Source organism: Muscardinus avellanarius (genome assembly GCF_963383645.1).
Source record: "Muscardinus avellanarius genome assembly, chromosome: 5".
Classification (NCBI taxonomy): Eukaryota; Metazoa; Chordata; class Mammalia; order Rodentia; family Gliridae; genus Muscardinus; species Muscardinus avellanarius.
Genome location: NC_137790.1, coordinates 79,962,747 through 79,985,063, shown reverse-complemented (window position 1 = coordinate 79,985,063; position 22,317 = coordinate 79,962,747). Strand labels below are relative to the sequence as shown.

At 42.0% G+C, this 22,317-nt stretch overlaps 1 protein-coding gene across 1 annotated transcript in view; it reads right to left on the bottom strand.

The window, feature by feature from the left end:
* The window catches only part of ATP13A5 (ATPase 13A5), a gene marked incomplete at both ends in the record, with an annotated part of 111,463 nt that extends 94,279 nt beyond the window's left edge, over positions 1-17,184 (bottom strand). The window contains one exon of the mRNA XM_080696678.1: positions 17,122-17,184. Coding sequence (XP_080552804.1) covers positions 17,122-17,184 — 63 coding nt within the window. The remainder of the gene's footprint in view (positions 1-17,121) is intronic.
* Between the last annotated feature and the right edge of the window lie 5,133 nt (positions 17,185-22,317).

The following is a 22,317-nucleotide window of genomic DNA, read 5'->3' as shown; positions in this document are numbered from 1 at the left end:
TCACGCAGGTTTGAAGCCAGCCTCGCTGACTTAAGAGACCCTGTTTCCAAATAAAAATATAAAATAGATCTGGGAGTGTAGAAGGGCTTCCAGGAACCCCAGTACCACCAAAAAGAAGAAGAAGGAAGAAGAAGAAGAAGAAGAAGAAGAAGAAGAAGAAGAAGAAGAAGAAGAAGAAGAGGAGGAGGAGGAGGAGGAGGAGGAGGAGGAGGAGGAGGAGGAGGAGGAGGAGGAGGAGGAGAATACAAAGTAGAGCTGGATATGGTGGAACAAGCCAGTAATCCCAGTCTAGGGAGGCTGAAATGGGAGGATCACATGTTCAAGGCCAATATGTGTCCAGTACCTTAGTAAAACCCTGTTTCATAATTTAAAAAAATAAATAGAAAGGGCTGAAGGTGTAGTTCAGAAGTAGAATGCCCCTTGGTTCAATTCCTAGTACCACTGGAAGGAAGGAAAGAAGGAAGGGAGGGAGGAAAGAAGACAAGATGCATTATGGAGTAACCTTTCAGAGATTCTCAGTCTTATTGGCTTACCACATGGCCTTTACACACACACACACACACACACACACACACACACACACACACACACACATTACTCAGCCCTCATCTTGCTTCCACTGCTCACTCATGCTCTCTCTCTCTCTCCTGGGGATTGAATCCAGAGGCATTCTACCTTTGAGTCCTATTTGATTTTATTTTTATTACAAAACAGGGTCTCGCTAAGTTGCTGAGGGTCTTGCTAAATTGTTGAGGCTAGCCTCAAACTTAAGATCTTCCTGACTCAGTCTCCCAAGTCCTGGGATTATAGGCACGCGCCACCATGTCTGGCTGCCCTAATTTAAGTTTCTCCAATTGTACCTAGACTACTATGGCCTCCCCCAAACCTGAATAAGTCCAACTTTCCCCCACTAGGGGGCAGTATCGCCTACTTTGTGAATCTATGGAAGACACTCCTAAAAAGGAACAAAGTTGGGGGCTTTGCACAACAGTATTAGAGGATTTATTTTAAATTTATACAATGATACAATGACTTTATGATACAATCACAGGACATCTAAAATTAAAAACTATGGATATATCAAGCGGTGGTAAATGTGTGGAACAACTAAAGCTCTCGTGTTGGTGATGAAGGATAAACTGGTGGGAACATTTTGAAAAACTGTATTGCTAAAGAAGTGAATACTGTACTCTAAAATTTCTCTTTCTTTCTTTCTTTCTTTCTTTCTTTCTTTCTTTCTTTCTTTCTTTCTGCATTACTGGGGATGGAACCCAGGGCATTCTACCTCCGAGCTACACATCCAGCCGTATTTTTTATTCTATATTTTGAAACAGGGTCTCACTGAGTTGCAAAGGGCCTCACTAAATAGCGGAGGCTGTGCGTGAACCTTGATCCTCCTGTCTCAGCCTCCCGAATGCTGGGATTACAAGCGTGTGCCACCACGCCTGTCTAGTCTTAGATTTCTATACAAGAGAAATGAATGTGTATGGTCTCCCCCAAATTTGTACAGTCATATTCAGATCAACTGTATTCATAAAGTCCCAAACTGGAAATAAACTAAAGGTCCATTGACAGGAGAAAGATAAAATAAATTTTGTTTTCATCACAACGTCAGGCTACAAAGCAATTTTTATAAAACATGTCTCTGATACACATGCCAGCACAGATGAATTTCACAGCTATTATACTGAGCAAATGAAGTTCCATATAGCAATACAGAATTTTACTTATATGTAGTTTAAAAATGAACAGACATGATTAATGATAGAAGATATGGAACCCATCCTAAAATTACTGCACTTTATTGACACCACTGTATTTATTATACATGTCCATAAAAAGTAAAAGAGAAAGACAAAGTGGAGTGAGTTTGTTTATAAAACATTCTGTTCCAAGCAGATGGAAAAAATATGCCATTTTATTTATTTATTTATTTATTTATTTATTTATTTATTTGTTGTACTGGAGATGGAACCCAGGGGCTTTCTACCTCTGGGCTACACTTCCAGACCTATTTTATACTTTATTTGGAAACAGGGTCTCACTAAGTTGCTGAGAGCCTCACTCAGTAGCTGAGGCTGGCTTCGAACCTGTGCCATCCTCCTCACGCTCTCAAGTACTGGGATTACAAGCGTGCGCCACCATGCCAAGCTTACTTCAGTTATTTTAATGAGGATAAATTGAAAAAGAAAAAAAGTGAGTAAAACTTGAAAACTTACATATGTAGAAACTAGAAAAAAAAGAGAGAGAAAAGACCTGATAAAAATTAGGAAAGAGACAGTAGAGTAGTGGAAGGGGATTAAACAGCGAGAAGGGAAGGTTTCTGGAAGAATGTCATTTGCACATGTAAATGAATCACTGTCAGTCTCACTGCCGAATACAATGACAACACACCAATAAAATTGTTTAAAAAGAAAAACAAAAGAAAAATTTAAAAAACTTGAGGAATGATAAAAGAATAATTAACTAATGGGGGGAAAAAAGAAGGATCAAAGAAGAGATCCCCAATGGGAAATGGGAGGTTTGATGCTTTGAGAAGACCAAGGCTGCCCTTGGGTGTGAAGGTTTAGCTGCCTCCATCAGAGTGAAGGTAAAATCACATTGCTAGATAAGGGGTTTCTATGAAAGATTCTTCTTATTGATGGAGACATATCATTATTAAAATGTCAAATTTTTTATTTGTAGAAAAGGAAAAAAAGAGGGAGGAGTAATAAAAGAGAGGGACACAGAGAAGACAATGAAAGAGACAAAAAAGAAAGAAAGGGTGGAAGGGAGAGAGCAGCTCATAAATGTCAAAATTACTTTATGAAATGTGTCTTCCTTGAGCAAAGATGAATAGAAGCAATGTTTTTGTTTCCTTGATAAATCGGCCTCATAAACCTTGGTAAAACTTCCTTTTAAATCATTTCTGTTTTCCCTGAGGTCTGAGGCTGGATGTGGAACTTGAGACTGTCTAAAGAACTATGGCTTCATCTACAATTCTTTTAAACAAATGCTCTCAATTAGACTGCTAATGTTTGTGCGATTCGGGTTTATTGAAATGTGGTTTCCATTTGACCAATTAACTTCAAATGTAATTTATTTTTTAATGATTATTCTTCTGATGTAGTCAGAGCCGCTCAGATTTCTTCTAAATATTTATAACTCCCCCAATAAAGTCCATTAAGAAATATAGGGGAGGGAGGGAGAATATTTTTTGTCATAATAAGAAATAAAGAGAATCCAGAGAGGGTGTAAACGTAAAGATATGGGGAATAGCCCAGTGAGCCAAACCCATTATACTTGGTTCCATGCAGTAAAGTAAGTTTTGTCAACTACTGCCCACGGACCTCAGGATTTAAATTTGCCAAGTCTCTGTTTCTATCTCTGTGTTCAGGAGAATATCAATAGCACACACCTAGAACAGTAGTTGTGCTGATTAAAGGACGGGTATAAGGTATTGAGCAACAAGGATGCTCGATGAGAACAGGTGGTTTTAAAATAGTGTGAGTCAACGAACAGAGGTTTCAGTTGCAATATACGAGGTCAAGGTTGCCAACAGAAACTCCTGTGTTCCAGGAGGCCAAGGAACCAGATGTGCCACCCATTCCTTGAGCCAGAGGCACAGAGGGTGGCACATAGATTTGATGTTTTTTTTTCTCTCCAAGGATCAGTATTACTTCACTTTGGTTTGCTCGTTTCCAAACTAGAATTTTGTATTCCAGATGTGGAAAAGTTCCACATCCCAGGCAGTGTCCTTTAAGCCTATGATACAAAGGAATAAGACTGGATTGGGAATGACAATAGTGTATACATGTGCTTTTGGACAGAGTTGCTGTCTAATGGCACAGCTTAGAGCCAAGGTCCCCAAACGGGTCTGATGGCTCAGCCTCTCCTCTTTGTACCCCATCCCACTACTTTCTGGAGACTCTTACTTCTCTTCCCTGCTCGCCACTTGCCAACGATTAAAATATGCTGAAATTTAGATTTCTCATGTGAAAATTGTGGCTGGTTATACAATGTAACAGAAGTAGTTGAGTACAGCAGCTAAAGCTGGGGAACTGGCAATTCAAACCATTACCTCCAAGATTTAACCAGATATGTCACTTTGGGTCCATCCATGTTCCTCCTTTGGATACCTCAATTTTATCCTCCATAAATGGGTATAATAACAATAACTATCTTCTAGGGTTGCTCTGAAAAACTAGTAAGATAATGCATATAAAGCATTTAGCATAGTTCCAGAAACATTTTAAGCTCTTGGTATGTGTTAATGTCATCTTGGGTAATACTCCATGCAGCAAAACTTCAATAAATTAAAAGCAGTTAGCTGGGCGTGGTGGCGCACGCTTGTAATCCCCACGCTCGGGAGGCGGAGACAGGAGGATCGCGCTGGTTCGGAGCCAGCCTCCCTGGCTTAAGAGACCCTGTTTCCACATAAAAAAGTTAAAAAAATAGGTCTGGGAGTGTAGCCCATGGGAGTGTAGCCCGGAGGTAGAAGGGCTTCCAGGAACCCCAGTACCACCAAAAAGAAAAAGAAAATTAAAAAGCAGTTAGTACCTTTAGATTCAGGGTGAAACGATCTGACTACATCCAGGAGGCAATAATATCTCTAAAAGTGATGGGTCCAATAGCTGAAATGGAGTTTTTACTTTTCCCAAAATACATGAGTTGTCAAAATCGAAGTCAAGTAGAGGCACCAAAGCAAACTGCTCACCTTGGTAGTATGTGAACCGGGGAGGTCTTTAGGATAAACACAAAATAAATTCAAAGACTAGGTAAGTGTGGTAATTATATGCACGAATACACACACACACACACACACACACACACACACACACACACACACACAAGCACACATTATTACATTCCTTCTTCACCCATAAAAGAGGAAAGTAATGCAATAGAGCATTCTACTTCTGATGCTTATGCAAAATGATCTTGTTTATGTTACTTAATTGATCCTAGGTTTCTTCAGATAAGATGGGTATCCAAGTGATTACCTCACAGAAATTATTTTACTTTATATCTTTTTGAGCCAGATGTGGTGGCACATGCCTATAATACCAGTACTTGGAAGGTTTAGACAGAAGTATCACAGGTTTATAGCCAGCCTCAACAACTTAAGAAGACTCTGTTTCAAAATAAAACATAAAATAGGGCTGAAGCTAAGGCTCGGAAGTAAAATGCTCCTGGGTTCAATCCTCAGTAGCACAAAATAATAATAATAATAATAATAATAATAATAATAATAATAATAAGCTCATAGCAATTAAATGAGAATCTACATGAAGTGCTACAAAAAGCACTTTTTAGGTTATTTCTTTTTCTTTATTTTCTTATAGTTAGCTCTTATACTTGCCATCAGAGAAGGAACTATGATTGGCCAAATTCATCAGAAGGAAGAATTACAGGGTAAAGCTTTATCTAAACATATTTTATTTCCCAAACTCTCTTTTGGTAGAATCATCTTAGTCTTGATAAACTATTCCCTGGGACCATTAGCCATAGCTAAATTTTCATCATATCAGGATCACTAGCATTTATGCAAGACTGATCTTATAAACAAGGTATTTTTTAGTTTTTGTAAATCCTTTTTTTAAAAAAAAATATTTATTTATTTATTTTGTGTGGTACTGGGGTTCCTGGAAACCCTTCTACCTCCGGGTTACACTCCCAGACCTATTTTTATATTTTTATTTGGAAACAGGGTCTCCTAAGCCAGAGCGCTGGCTTTGAACCTGCGCGATCCTCCATCTCTGCCTCCCAAGCGTGGGGATTACAAGCGTGCGCGACCACGCCCGGCTTTTGTAAATCCTTTTAATCTTGTGGTTTTTGTTCGTGTGGTTGGCCATTTAAAATATTTGCTACACACCCACCACTACACCTACGGTACTATGTAATTCTAATTCTTTAAAATGGATACTTTACAGTTTGTGACACTTTCACTTAATCTTAAAATTCTTATGGCACAAAGTCACAGATGTATTTACTTAGTCAAGGCATAGCAAAAACAGCTCTCATTATTGCCATTGCCTTTTGTAAACTGTAATGCCGGTTGTGTTTTCTTGCTGTTTTTTGTGTTGTTTTTCTTTTGCTGTGATCCCCTGGGTTTTTCTATGGGAAAAATGTTCCCAAGAGTCTTAGAACAAGTTAGCTTTTTTTGTGCAGGCTTCAAACTTGTAGGCGGCCCTTGAATCACAGTCAAAGAGATAATATTTCTGTATCTTATGAAGCTAGAATTCATTATGTTTTATCTTCTTTGTCTTTTTTTAAGCAACAATTGCACTACGAGTTTCTATTTATTATTAACAATCTACCCTTTGTTTCCTCTATCTGGACATGCCAAAGTGTATTCCTTTGTGTGTTAGATGGGAGGATATTCTCAAAACTCTGCACTCTTATCTCTACTTCTACCAACACACCAAGGTTCTTCTCTAATAAAAGGATAATATTGTCCTCATTAATAGATCACATTAGTACAACCAGTGTTTCTCAACCTTCTATTACTGGTCTGGCCACATGTAGCAATTTGCACTGGTTGTCACTGAACACCATTGTGTGTGATGACTTCACACATTATAGCCTTCCTTCCTGCCGTGGAGTGCTTTCTGAGTAGGGACAAGATGTCTTGAATCACTTTCCTTAAGTCTACATTTGGCAAGAAGGACAAATCTTTCTTGAACATTAGGCCTCATTCAATCCTCACAATAGTCCAACTGGGTGGACTTTATTACTTATTAAAATAAGTATTGTTATTAATGTTTACAAATCATTATTATTACTTGGAGATCAAAGAACCTGAATCCTGCACATGTTCAAAAATATTAAACAGTTCAACCTATTATATTTCCCCCTTTCACTTTCTTCCTGGAGTAGAAAAGACCCTTCACTCTCTCTCTCTCTTTATGGATCAAAACCCAAGGCTAAAGAGATGAACACGTTATTACTCTCAGTTGTGAGCATTCTCTTAACTTCAGGTGCACTACTGTAACAAAAGTGCTAACATACGGATTTCCTGCGAGGTCAAGTGCAACTAAGGTCCCTTGTTTGGTGAAGCTAATATCAAGAGAGCTGGGACAATTTTTTGACCCAGAATTTGCCCTGTCAAGGGCATGGGACAACATGGTATTGAAAGGTCTGAGCCTCTGCTCCGCAGGGGGCGGGGCCGGAAGCTAGGAGGCAGAGCTCCGTGATTCCCAGAGGAGACCACTCCTCTCTATTTAAGGTAGCCACTGCTACCTCACAGACAGAAGCCTGGCACAGGCACACACGCAGAGAGACAGGCGCTCTGTCCCGTGGGATCCCTCCCCCGCAGGAGCGGGAACCAATAAAGGCATGCATATCATTTATATAGGACTCCTGCGTGTATCTGCGCCGATGGGACCTGCCGCATCTTCTTTCAATCAACTATGTGCTGTGAAAGGTCATTCATTAAGTAAGAGCACTGGCAATCAAGAGGGGTCTCAAAGATTATTTGGTTCAAATTCCTTGCTAAATTTAAAAAAAAAATCTGGACACTATTCTTGGCAGCTGAACATCTATTTTTTGCTCACAGTGGGCTTTTCAGTACCTTCTTGGGCAGTACATTCCCTGGTTGATCAGCCGTGATGGTGTATTTGTTGGTTTTCTATAACTGCAAAGCAAACTAAGCTGCTTAAAACAACAGGAGATTATTATCACATGATCTAGGGTTAGGAAAAGTCAAGCTAGCCGGGTCCTCAGCTCAGCGTTTCACAAGATGGAAATAAGGTATCACCTGGACTCTGTTTCTTCTCCCTTTTGATCAACTCAGCTGAGTACCTTTTGATTACATCTGTAAAAATCCCTTTTGCTATAGGACATATCTTAACCATAGGAGTTACAGCCGATCGTCTTTCAAGCTCACAGGGTTGTTGGCAGGATTTAGAGCCTGCAGCTTCAGGACTGAGGCCCTCATTCTGTTTCTAGTTGTCATCTGGAAGCTACTCTCAGTGCTCAGAGACCACTCAGAGTTCCTTATCACAATGCACCTTCCTCCTTCAAAAGAGCAACGGATATCTTTTTTTTGCATCAAATCCTTCTCATGCTTTGAACTTCTCTAACTTTCAAAAAAGCCCAGTCCCTTGAAAGAGCTCATCTGATTATTCAGGCCCATTCAGTCTTTGTTTTCATGAACTCAGCTGTGACTTTTGATTACAATTGTACAACCCCTTTTGCTATATGACATAGCATAATCACAGGAGGTACAAACGGTCATCTTTCCAGGTTCTGCTCACACCCAATTGGAGGAGGTTATACAAACGCAAAGATCTTAGCAGAGGTGATCTTTCCATCACCATGGTTAGGAAGTTCTTCCATAAAGAAATTAAGTTAAGATGGCACCTGCCAACCTCAATTTTGTTCTGTGCACCAGCCTCTCAACTTTTGAGAGACAATCACCAACATCCTTCATTTGGGAACTTCTGCCAATTTTTTAAAAACAGTTCTGATGTGAAACATGCAGACCTCCCTCCAAAGACGCTATAATATTTGGAATTTATCTGAAAGTATGAGCTTCAGAATTAAATATAATTTTCTGGAGTTTTCTTTAAAAGTATACACTATAGCAGAACTATTTTTGTTTCTTCTATTCTGCGAGACAGATTTCTATTAAGACATTCCAGGATTACGCTTTTATAGCTACAACACACTGGCAACTAAAATTCACCCATAATCAAGTCAAGCACTCCAATTACTTTTCATGCACGCTACCAAGCCCAAGTCACTGATAAACTCACCTTGCATTTAAATAATAATGTAAAACAAAAACTCAGTGGCAGGGCCTGTTTGTACTGCATCTTGCCAATTTGTCTCCCACAGTTCAGCCTAGAGAAATGTTTAAATCTTGATTCTGTCACCTCCATTGTTCTCTCTCCCTCACAGCTAGGTGTCAGTTGAAGATTGATAAGCTTGCCTTCTCCCAGTTGTTAAATGTTGCTGGGAGACAGGAAGAAAAAATTAGGGCTGGCTTTTCCACTTCAATTTTCACTTTTCAATATTAATCCTTTGAGGGGTTACTGTTCTTATAGATCTTGCTGGGAGGAAGTGAAAGCCCCCCCCCTTTTTTTTTAAATAAGGAGCTGAGCATAGTGGCACACACTTGCAATCCCAGTACTTTGGAGGCTGAGACAGGAGGATCCCGGGTTAGTGCCCAGCCTCAGCTACTTACTGAGGCCCTCTGCAACGTAGTGAGACCCTGTTTCAAGACAAAGAATTAAAAAATAGGGCTGGGGGTGTAGCTCAGATGTAGAATGTCTTTGGGTTCAATCCCCAGTATCACAAAAACAGAAAGAAAGAAAAGAAGGAATATATAACATTTTGGCAATAATCCAAGCTGGGTATAGTGGCACATACTTATAATCCTAGCTTGTGAGGCTGAGGCAGGAGGATTGCAGGTTTAGAAGAAGCGTCAGCAACTTAGTGAGGTTCTTAGCAACTTACCAAGAACTTGTTTCAGAATAATAAATAAATAAATAAATAAATAAAGGCTGAGGATGTATCTCAGAAATAGAATGTTCCTGGGTTTAATACCCTGTAAAACACAAACACAAACACAAACACACACACACACACACACACACACACACACACACACACACCAATAATAATGGTAATAATAATATAGATGTTTTAAATTTTCTGATTTTTCTCACTGATTCTTTATATATTTGCTTTTATTATTCTCAGCAATTATCATTCTCTAAATTTTAGTAAAAATATGTTCAATATATACATACATTATATACATAGAGAGACATAAAACAGTGCCTGCATTTTTCCAATTTGCATATCATAAATGCAATATAAATTAACACTTACTTTTCACAGCACTTTTTGTATTTTGCACATGGCTCTCACAAGATTTGTGAATGAAGAGAGTAAGTGATACAGTTTTTTTTAATCTTTAAAAATTTGTTATTATTATGGAGATAAATTACATAATATGAGGAGATAAGGTAAAGCATAATCTCAGGATCATCAAAACCCTTTTTTTGGAGAATATTTCTTTTTTAATTTAATCTTAATTTTTTTATTGGTGCACTGTATTCATACATCATAATGGGATATAAACTTGTGTAGACATACATACACACATCTCCCAGTTAGCCCCTACCCAATCCCCACCCTATTCCCTCCCTACTACTCCTTCCCATGCTTGGCTTAGTGGTTAACATCTAATATTATAGCAATTTATCCAAAATTAACAATGATAATCTCACATAACAGATTCATTTGTCTGATATCAAACTTTTGATCACTTAGAGATAACATTTTAGTATTTCTTTTTGCTTTCTTTCTTACCAGAGGATATTTTTTTCTTTTTTTATAAGGTAAAACTATTGTACACTTTTTTTTTCAGAAAAAAATCTATCCTAACATGAAATATGAACTCTAAATACCAAAAACAATCTTGAAAAAGAACAAAGCTAGAAGATGTACACTTTCTGATTTCAAACCTTATAGAGCTACAATAATTGAAACAGTATAGTACTGCTATAAAGGCAGATATATAAACCAGTGGAGTAAAATAAAAAGCCTAGAAATAAATTCTTCCATATATGGTCAAGTTATTTTTGACAAGGTTTCCAAGAACATTTGGTGAAAGAAATAATAATCTTTTCACTAAATATTGTTGAAAAATAATAATTACCTGAAAAAGAATAAGATTGGACCCTTACCTAACACCATATGCAAATATTAACTCAAAATAGATAAAAGACCTAAATGTAAATCTTAAGACTATAAACTTTTATAAGAACACCTGGGTCATAACACTTCACAATATTGAAATTGGCAGTGATTTCTTGGATATGATTTCAAAGGCACAGGCAACAAAAGAATAAACAAACTTCCTAAAAAATAAAAAAAAATTGTACATCCAAAGACAAAGTAAACAGAGTTAGAAGTTACTGATAGAATGGGATAAAATATTTCCAAATCCTATATCTGAAGGTATTTTAATATTCCAAATAGAAATTCTAAAAATTAGCAACAATAAAAGCAAACAATACAATTTAGAAATACAATTTAGAAATAGGTAAAAGACTGAAATAAATAATGAATCTCCAAAGATTTTAACCTATAAACACATGAATATAGTCTTTGCTTAGTTGTCTGCTGGATGGAAAATCTTGTTTCTCTGGTTCTGGTTTGTATTACCTATTTCTTCTTTTTAGTTAACCTCTTTGAGTATTTTCTCTAGCGCTGGTTTTGAAGACATAAATTCCTTCAGTTTCTGTTTGTCATGGAAGCTTCTTATTTCCTCATCTAATTTGATAGATAGTTTTGCTGGGTAGGAAATTTTTGGCTGGAAGTTGTTTTCTTTCAAAATTTGGAATATGTTACTCCAAGCCCTTCTGGCTTTCATGACTTGGTTTGGGAAGTCTGGAGTAATTCTAATTGGTTTGCCTCTGAATGTCACTTGGCCTTTTGTTTTTGTTCCCTTTAAGATTCTCTGCTTGGCTTCCACATTGGTCATTTTGACAATTAAGTGGCGTGGGGATCCTCTTCTCTGATCCTGTCTAAAGGGAGTTCGATAAGTTTCCTGGACCTGTGTATCGACCTCTTGCTCTATGTTTGGAAATTTTTCTGGTATTATTTATTTGAAGAGATTATTGATCCCTTTGGTTTCACCTTCTTTTCCCTCCTCTATTTGAATTATTCTTAGGTTAAAATGGGCCCATTCTTCTTCAATGTCAGATTCCTGCTGTCTGATTTTTTTTTCTAAGTTAGAAATTATGCATTTGTTTTTGGAGTGATCCTCTTCTAGGAGCAAGATACTATTCTCCATGTGATCTAATCAATTGTTTATACTTTGAATTGAGGCCTTTACCTCAATGATTGCTTCTTTTATTTCTTTTAGACTCTCTCTAAATTCTTTTCGAAGGTCCTGTATTATTTCTACAGTTATATTCCTGATTTGAGCTTCTGGAGATCTCTGAATTTCTGTGTTATCAGGTTCTGATAATATGGGATTGTAGGCATTCACTGCCCTATTGTTGTCCTCTTTCCCATGATTTCAGAATTTTGTGCCTTCCCTGGGTCACTATGACTTCACTTAGGGTGCTCTGTATCTCGAGTCTGTTGTAATCTCAGCCGCCACTACTCCTTTACTGGGTTGTATCACAAAGTCTCATACCCAGGAAGTTAATCGAGGCTGCGTGAGACTGTGGGGGTGCCAGGCTGGGTGTTTTCCCATGGGGAGCTGCCACTAGGGTGTGGTATCTCTGCCACTGCTACTCCTTCACTGGATTGGACTGTGAAATCTCAGACCCAAGGAGATTATCAAAGCTATGCAAGTCCCTGGGAGTGCAGTACAGGGATTTTCTCCTTTAGGGGCCGCAATTACATTCACGGTGATTGTGTGCACAGATCTGGAGCTGTGGTGGGGCGCGATGAACTCGCTGTTGCTGCTGGCAATATGGCGCCGCTGTCACGCCCTTGGCCGTGAGGCTGGCTTTGCTGGCAATATGGCACTGCTGCCACACCCTCGGCTGTGAGGCTGGCATATTTCTTTTCTGGTTTTGAGCTCCGTTCTGAGTCCCTGGAAGGTGTGATGAGCTTGGCTATTGGGAGTTTTAGACATTCATTGCGCTGAAAGAACTGCTGAATTACACCTGAATGTTCCGCAGCTGCTCACTTCAGCTCCTTGCTTACCTTTCCTCTCTGGAGCCTGGTGCTTTGAGGGAAGATGGCACTGGCGCAGCTCTGCTGCCACATTGCAGGCTTTATTTCTGTCTCTGGTTGTTCTTCTAGTCTTTTTTTTCTGTCCCTTGTGTTTACATTTTTTTATTTCTCTGCTGATGGTGTTTTCTGGTATGAAAAGCGCTGATTTTGTGGCAACAGAGATCGAGTTTTAGCAGGACTCGTAAATGCTGCTTTTCTTGGTCACCACCATCCCAGAAATCCAGTGGTACAGTTTTTAACCAGTAAGGTCCATATATGTTTACATAACTGTGTGGTTAGCAGCCGAGCCTTGACTGAAGTCTACATCTGCCGTATTAGTGTTCAAGGATCCCCTACTCTTTGGCAGAAGAAAATCACCATAAAGTGAAATGCTCCCGTTACTCCTGCATCCTCCATACCAAACAGCTTTTCCTTTCGAGGGCTGCTCCCATTTGGAATGCTGACATACAGGCCGTAGGTAGAGGGGGAGGCACAGAGGAAATGGTCAGGCTTCACAACTGATATGAGTGAAGGACCACTCAGGCTGGGCTGAGGCCAGAATCCTCAGCAAGTAACTGCAGCCAGTAAGTGTAGCCAAAAGGACCCTGGAGCAGAGGCTGACATGCACAGTGTGCCTGACTGAGAACAGATAGACTGCTCCCCGCCCCCAAAGGATAACAATGATTAAACAATGCCTCACATTCATTGAGAACATCCTAACCTTTCCTGTGGAGGTGCCATGGAACTGGGAACAGTAGTCAGGAGAGAATCTATGTGTGCATAAGTACACACACTCATGCATGCATTCATGAACACAGAGGAAAAATTACACGGATCCATAAGCATGAAATTATAGTGCACTGGAATGACCTCCTTAGGGTTTCACATAAAACTATAACGTATTCAAGACTGAGAATCCCTGTGTCACCTGCCAACATTTTTCACCTAGCATTCTCAAGCCTAAGTGATAAGGAAAAAAAGACTTTTCTATGATGCCTCTTAATACTGTTCTGCAGAAGATACATTTGGAAAAACTACATTGCTTTATTTAGTCCTTAACACAACTCCAAAGAGTAGGATTACTCTCCCCACTTTACAAGGGACTCAAGTTAGAGAACTGCCCAACAGAACCAGATCCAAACCCAGCTCAGCCTGAGGCCAAATGCCAGCCATCAGCTGTGCCACTCTCTGAAGGCCCCAGGCTCCTTGAAGACTGTGTGGTGAGGGGTTCCCTGGGCTGTGAGCAAAGTACTGGGTCCTGAGAGGACCTCATGAGCAGAGGATAAAAGTGCCCAGGAAAAACCCTGGGCAGGAACATTTCTAGGGGAAGGGAAGGCAAAGTAAGACGAACCTATTAGACCTGCCTTGTAGCAAGAAGTGGGCAGGAGCAAGTTGGGGAGGTCGTTCGAGGTCTGGAAAGCGGGAGTGTCGACCCAGCTGTTGTGCAGATGTGATGATGTACTGCTTGTTGAGAGTACCCAGCCTCCTCACCCTACTTGCACCCCGCCTTGCCCAAGAGTAAGCCTTGGCTGCTGCCCACCCCCTTTGGAGGACTTAGGGCCTGTGACCAAGAGACAGGAATGATAACAGAGGTAACTCTCAGCCAGTGAAATGCTTTATGCCTATGCTGAGCTCAGCAGAATAACCAAGACTGCACTTGAATAATTCACAAACCTTCCCCATCCGCTTAAGTTCTGCCCAGGTGTTTGAAAGAATTTGTTATTTGTTCCAACAGTAGAAGTAGAACGCAAGTAGAAGTCAGATCAGGCCATGAAGAATCTTCCAGAATGTAAGAGCAAGAGGGGTAACACTGTAAGAATCACACACTGGGAGCTCCCTAGGGTGGGCACTAGCCACGTTCAGGCTTACCTTGACCTACTGATTGATTTTTTTTATTCATTTTCAAAGTTAATGATCAGGCTATTTGACATTAAAGTACAAATTTTCCATTTTCTCTAGACGTACAGATGTGATGACACTGGGCTGCCGACTTGCAGGACAGCAATCTCTGGGACCCTAAGTTGTAGCTTCCTTTTTTGCCTGTGCACCTAGGTTCCCCAATTCCCACCAGGCCCACCTGACCTATAGGGTTACCTGATTTGGCTTAAATAGGATTTGCTGCTGCACTCTGCCCAAGAGTAAGATTTGTGAACAAGAAATCCATCCCTCCTCCCCTTCCCCAGAAAACCTGGACAGGGTGAGGTAAACAAAGCATAGACCCAATGAGAGGCTTTTGGTGGACACCGCTAAAAGTGTTTGATCACCCGCTCAAAAAAGAAAAAAATTGCAGCGCCTGGCCAATTGTTGAGTCCTTTGATACCCATGCCCTCCCCATGATCAAGATAATTAAAATACTGAGTTCTCAGCTCTATAAACACAACACCTAGTAAAGAAGAATAACTGAGCAACCTAAACTTTGCATGAATTCTCATCTTCTTGTTCAAAATGCCTGGGACCTGACACAGAGCCGTTCAGCAGCAAACACAGGTGAATGGATTTCATTCTTTCAATCCCTTCAGTTTGAAGATTTTATTTATTTATTTTTATTTATTTACTTATTTATTTTGGTGGTACTGGGGTTCCTGGAAGCCCTTCTACCTCCAGGCTACACTCCCAGACCAATTTAATACTTTTTTATTTTTGGAAACAGGGTCTCTTAAGCCAGCGGGACTGGCTTAGAACCAGCACGATCAAGCGAGGATTATAAGCGTGTGCCACCACGCCCGGTGTCAGTTTGAAGATTTTAAAACACTGTGGTCCATCAAGTTCAGAGTAATACAATAATGCACAAACATCGTCCACAGCAGTAACTCTAAATCTCCTGCAGGCACGTTACAGAAGCAAAGAGTCAAATGGAATTAATTTTTATAATAGATTATATTCCGTCCAACCTATCTCAAGTATTGTCATTTCAGTGTGTGACAATATGAAAATTACCAGTAGGATATTTACTTTTTTTTTTTTTCGGTACTAGGGATAGAACTCAGGGGCATTCTACCTCAAAGCTACACCAACATCCCTATTTTATTTCTTTATTTTGAAACAGGGTCTCACTGAGTAGAGGGCCTCACTAAGTAGCTGAGGCTGTCTGCAAACCATGATCCTCTTATCTCAGCCTCCCAAATGCTGGGATTACAAGCTTGTGTCACCACACCCAGCTGGATATTTAGTATCACCTACTAAGTTCTTCAAGGTCTGGCATATATTCTATGCATGTAGCACATTTCAATTTAAACCACTTACTTTTCTAGTACTCGAGAACCACAGGTGGCTAATGAATACCTTATTGGATAGCACCATTGTAGGTAGATATATCACTTTTTTCCTTAGATGAACAAATGAGGGGAGAGAGAGAGAGAGAGAGAGAGAGAGAGAGAGAGAGAGAGAGAGAGAGAGAGAGAGAGAGAGAGAGAGAGAGAGAGATTTCCCATAGCTCTCACAGAGAACTGGAAAATCCAGACAGGAAACTGACACCCTTCTGATATATGAGCCACTGCCCTGAGCACGTCAGCCCGGTGTGGTGCGTCTTCCTTCCCTCCCCTCCCTTGCCTCCCTCTCTTGTTCCAATCCCCTAACTGGGGCACCTAGACAGAAATGAGACAGCCTGGGGTATAAGAGCTGAGGAGTGGGCTGGATTCAAAGCCTGTCCCCTTGCAGTCTAATGACCTTGGGCAAGCTGCCTAACCTCCCGGTTTCAAATTTCTATCCTATGAAATAGGATTAGTTCTTTCATTTCTGGGTTTGGAGGATTAAATACAAAACATAAATGTAAACTCCTCAGCAACAAATAGACACTGTAAGAATTTTTAAGTTTTTAATGATTATTGTTCAAGATTTATACATGTTTGATAAAAGGGGCAGTAGACAAGAAAAATTGGAGATGTGAGAGATTTGGTTTTGTTTTAATATGCGCCCAAATCCCTGGATGTACATTGCTTCTTCTTTAGCACTTGGTGCTTAAAACCTTCTTTGGTTTTAGTAAAAAGCTTGACTTCAGCTCAAAGCACCCTTAGCCCAGTTTATGCAGACGGACCAAAAGCAAAAGCAAAAGAAAACAAAGCATTTCGGTTCTCACTAGAGTTCCTCTACTGACATCCACTGACACTGTGGCCCAAGTGAAAAAGGAGAGACACCTTAACAGGCACCACGTGAGAGAATGTACCCCAAGGAAAGTTCCCTCCACTGTGAGATGGCTGAAGGAGCTTCCTGTGGCCCACACACAGGAGGACCGACTGAATTTCACCATCCAGGAGACGCAGGTTTCTCAGCCCCTACAGATTCCCCCGCAACAAAATGGTGCCTTACAGCTCTGATGGGGCCTTATCAGACTTAAACCTTGCCAGGTCCTAGAATCAGCACCATCGATCCTGCTTACGGGCTCTCCTTAGCTGAACAGTCACCCTGCCATAGCCCTGGGAGCTTTGAGGAAACTCATAAAAGCAAGGGGAGACTCACCAGTTCATTCTCCTCTCCTTGGTTGAGCAGAGCCCGATGGTCCTGCTTACCGTTTCCCTCCATCTGAAGCAGACCCGGCTCAGTCCTTGGGGAAACGTCAAAACCACCTAGGCTTCTGTGAACTCAGTTACTACTTGTCATTGCTGTTCTCAGGTGCTTATAAAATCTATTGGCACACACCTTGCCTATTATACCAACCAAGGAAGGAGAGGAAATCCTCTCCTCAGCTATGGGATTGGTCTGGTAACCTGTCTGCTTGATGTGTGGTTTTTCTTCCTACTGTTTATTTACTGGGTTAGAATTGAGTGCCTCCAGACGTAAAGAGTGATGGGGGAAAGAGTTATTAAACTGGAAAGATAAATAATTTCACATGCTTTCCAGAAACATCTTAGCTGATGAATGGGCCACTTTGTTAAAAAGCCTGAGACAAAACCAGTAAGAGATGTATTAAAAGCCCTGTGAACTTGAGAGACTTAGTGAACACACTGGGAATGGTAATGAGAATTGAAGAAGGAAGGTTAGCTCCTGAGTGGGGAATGTAGGAATCATTCTGGAATCAAACAAATCTGAGTTCTAACCCCTGCTACACTGATGACCCTTCTCGATATATTGCCTAAAATCTAAATTTTAGATTTCTAGTATGTAAGATGTCAACAATACAAGATTGATATAAAGATATAAGATGATATGTGTAAAACACCAACTGGAACACTCAATAAGAAATGAGTCATCATCATCATTAACATCGTAATCACAGTACTAGGTAAGAGGAGCTTTTTAAAAAGCTTTTTAAAGCTATCACAATAATTTGATTCCTTTCATTATCATTTTACAGTTTATAAAGTTTTTAATTTAATTAAGTATATAGAAGAAAGAGGAGTTAGAAAAGCTAATGTTAAGGATATAACTCAAATTTCCTTGCCTGTACAATCACTGGTTATTTTCACACACACACACACACACACACACACACACAGAGAGAGAGAGAGAGAGAGAGAGAGAGAGAGAGAGAGAGAGAGAGAGAGAGAGAACTGATTCATTCAGGAGTTAATTTGTTCATGACAAAAAAAAAACTTTGTCAGTTTATCTTCTATTGAGTCTAGTCTACTGAATGAAACCCTTGCCATTCTGGCCATGGGAGAACATTTGCTAGGAGAGAACACTATTAGAGATGAATCCCAACTGTTTCCATTAGCTAAAATGATCAGCAGCTGCCTTCAGCGGCACAAGTGTCTGTCCTGATGTTCAGGATATGTCAAAGCATTTCCCAACCCAGGGAGGTACAGCCGAGGAGAATAAACAACTGTGGCTTTCCATACCAGCAAGACTACTAAGGTGCAATGCTGAAGAAACTCTGGGCCTTTCCACACAACTCCTCCTTCTTGTTAATTCATTTAGAAAAAGCATCTAAGATGGCAGACCAGTGTTAGGATGAAGAGGGACAGAAATGGAATAGAGAATAATCCTGCCCTTGGTGAGTTCAGAGTCTAGCAAGGACACAAAAAAAGACAAACGTGACCCAGCTACAGGGGGAATAATGAGGTGGGCTGGAAGGTACAGTGAGAGAAGGGTCTAGAGGAGGAATAGAAGAACAAAAGACCTCAGAGTCTAGCAGAACAATGGACTAACAAGGGTGACTCATTTGGGCGTTCCTTCATCTGCTGGGAGTCACAGAGAATCTTGAGTATCTGATGAAAAGTATAGTTTTCTTCTCCCAGGAATGATACACATGTATGCACATGTATAAAAGTGTGCTTATGTTAGATTTTATTTACCCCTCATTTTATTGTGCTTCAATAATTTGTTGAAAAATATGCACTAACTACTACTTTTTTGTGGTACTAGAGATTGAACCCAGGGACATTGTACCTCCAAGCTATACCAATCCTATTTTTATTCTTTATTTTGAAATGGTCTCATTAAGTTGCAGAGGGCCTCACTAAGTAACTGAGGCTGACTGTGAACCTGTGATCCTCCTGTCTAAGCCTCCCAAATGCTGGGATTACAAGCATGTGCCACCACGCCCACGCTGAATACTACTTTCTATCAGGCAATGCCTACAGTGGTAGCGCAGGCAGTGGCCAGTGCAGATGACAGTCACATGCAGTTGACATTTCCTCAGGGAGGACTGATGGTCAAAACAAGTAAATAATCCCAGGTTGGATAGTAATACTGCCATGGAGAAGCTCCAGTGAGGAGTATGAACAGGCAGTGCTGCTGACAGTGGAGAATGAGGAGATGCAGGGCAAGGGTAGGTGGAACTGCATTTTAAATAAAGTGGTCAGAGAAAGTACTGCAGAAACCTAAACAGTGAAGGGCACATTCAAAGAGCTTTGTCCACTTGGCAATCTGGGCAAAGAGGGCTTCAAATAAATGAAATACCAAGGGTCAAAACCCAAATAAAAGAAATACCAAGAGTCAAAATCCTGAATTTGGAAATCAGGAAGGAAGTCAGTGTACCTAAAGGTGGTGCTCACAAGGAGCAAAGTCATAGGGTTCAAGGTAGTGAGGTCACAGTGTGGACCTAGCTTACTTGTAACTCAAAGACCTCCCTCATCCATATGGGGTGTGTGTGTGTGTGTGTGTGTGTGTGTGTGTGTGTGTTACTAGAAATTGAACCCAGGGTCATTCAACCTCTGAGCTATTCCTCCAGCCTTTTTTTGTTGTTGATGATGTTGTACTGGGGTTCCTGGAAACCCTTTACCTCTGGGTTACACTCCCAGACCTATTTTTAGTCTTTTTATTTGGAAACAGGGTCTCTTAAGCCAGTGCGGCTGGCTTCAAACCTGTGCAATCCTCCTGTCTCTGCCTCCCAAGCACGGGGATTACAAGCGTGTGCCACCAGGCCCAGCTTCCCCCAGCACGTTTAATTGTTCATTTTGAAGCAGGGTCTTGCTAAATTGCTAAGGCTGGTTTCAAGCTGTGATCCTATTGTCTCAGCCTCCCAAGCACTGAGATTACAGCTGTGCACTGCCATGCCTGGCTTATATGACACATTTTTAAAATTGTGAAATAAAATGAATACTAGCAATGACTAGAAAATAAACATATACAGTGAAATTATTTTTATTAAATTTTGAATGTATAATTATGTCAGTCAAAAAGTTTTTTAAAGGCCCCGGGCCGGAATGCGCATAGCAGGCCAGACCCCTGGAGAAACTGGGCCCAGTACCCTGGATCCCGGGCGGGGGTCATGCGGGGCATGCCAACCGGGGCCCGGGTCGTGGGACTCTCCGGGCTGGAACATGCATAGCACCCCAGACCTCTGGAGAAGCTGGGCACAGTAAGACGCTGGGTCCCAGGCGGGGGTTGCGCGGGGCACGCAAGCCGGGGCCCGGGTCGCGGGACTCTGGGCCCTAGGCCAAACCGTGCATAGCATGCCAAACCCCTGGAGAAACCGGACCCAGTACCCTGGGTCCTGGGCGGGGGTCGCGCAGGGCACACAAGCTGGGGCTCAGGTTGCGGGACTCTGGGCCCCGGGCCGGAATGCACATAGCATGCCAGACCCCTGGAGAAACCAGGCCCAGTATCCTGGGTCCCGGGTGGGGGTCGCATGGGGCACGCAAACCGGGGCCCGGGTCACGGGACTCTGGGCCCTGGGCAAAACCACGTGTAGCACGCCAGACCTCTGGAGAAACCAGGCCCAGTACCCTGGGTCCCGGGCTGGGGTCGCGTGGAACATGCCAGCCGGTACCCTGGTCGTGGGACCCTGGGCCCCAGGCAGAGTAGTGTGGAGCACTCTGGACCCATGGGGAAACCGACCGGGTCACAGTGCTACTGAGTGCCTGATCCCACTGCCTCCTCAAACCACATATACTGTCTTCTCTTATTAAAAAAAAAAAGGAAAAGAAAAAGAAAAATATCAAAGAGGAGTTAAGAAAGCTGTTGCAAATGTCAGGACACTGGAGATGCAGACAAAACATATCTAAATGCACTGGAACTTATGGAAAAATTCCCTGTGAAGGAGGACTGCTGTTTCTCTATATTGTTAAGAATCTTGGACATCACCTGTAAGGAGAGTTTAGCAGAGAACAAGGAGAAAGGCGGTGTTGAAAGCGGTCTCCACGATGGCGGTGGAGACTTGTATTCAGGAGAAGCAGAAACCGGATCCTACCAACTTTTTTTTTTTTTTTTTTTTGGAGAAATTACACCAAATGTCGAATGCTACCATCATGCATGCTTAGGAACACTGGACAACATTCAGAGTGGAAAAAGAGCCTGGGAAGGATTTGAAATGGTGGAGGCAGTGGTAATGGCAGTGGCCAGTACTCAGGGGAGGCAGAGATCTGATACATTACACCTAGAACCTTTGAAATAATAACCCCAGAGACAGTGATTGGAGCCTGTCAAGGGGTTAGGCTGGTGCTGGGGCCAGTGAGTCCGGCATCAGAGTTTGCCATGAGGCAAGGCCGGTGCTGGGGCCTCAGAGGCCAGGATAAAAGCCTGCCAAGGGGTTAGGCCGGTGCCGGGGCCAATGGCCGGCATCAGAGCCTGCTGTGAGGCAAGGCCGCTACTGGGGCCTCCGAAGCTGGGATCAGAGCCTGCAAAGGGGTTAGGCTGATGCCAGGGCCAGTGGCCATCAGTGAAGCCCACCATGAGGCAAGGCCAGTGCTGGGACCTCCGAGGTTGGGATAAGAGCCTGCCGAGGGGTTAGGCCGGTGCCGGGGCCAATGGCTGGCATCGGAGTCTTCCATGAGGCAAGGCCGCTACTGAGGCCTCCGAGGCCGGGATCAGAGCCTTCCGAGGGGTTAGGCTGGTGCTGGGGCCAGCGAGGCCAGCATCGGAGCCTGCCGTGAGGCAAGGCCAGTGCTGGGGCCTCCGAGGCCAGGATAAGAGCCAGCCGAGGGGTTAGGCCAGTGCTGGGGCCTCCGAGGCCGGGATCAAAGCTTGCCGAGGGGTTAGGCCAATTCTGGGGCCAACTGCCAGCATCAGAGCCTAACAGGAGGCAAGGCCGCTACTGGGGCCTCCGAGGCTGGGATCGGAGCCTGCCAAGGGGTTAGGCCAGTGCTGGGGCCAGAGAGGCTGGGATCGGAGCTGGGCATGGTGGCAGAAGTTTATAATTCCAGTACTTGAGTGTCTAAAAAAGGAGGATTCAGGTTCATGGCCAGCCTCAGTGACTTAGTGAGGCTCTCTGCAACTTAGTGATACTCTGTTTCAAAATAACGAATAAAAATATAGGTCTGGGGGAGTTATCCA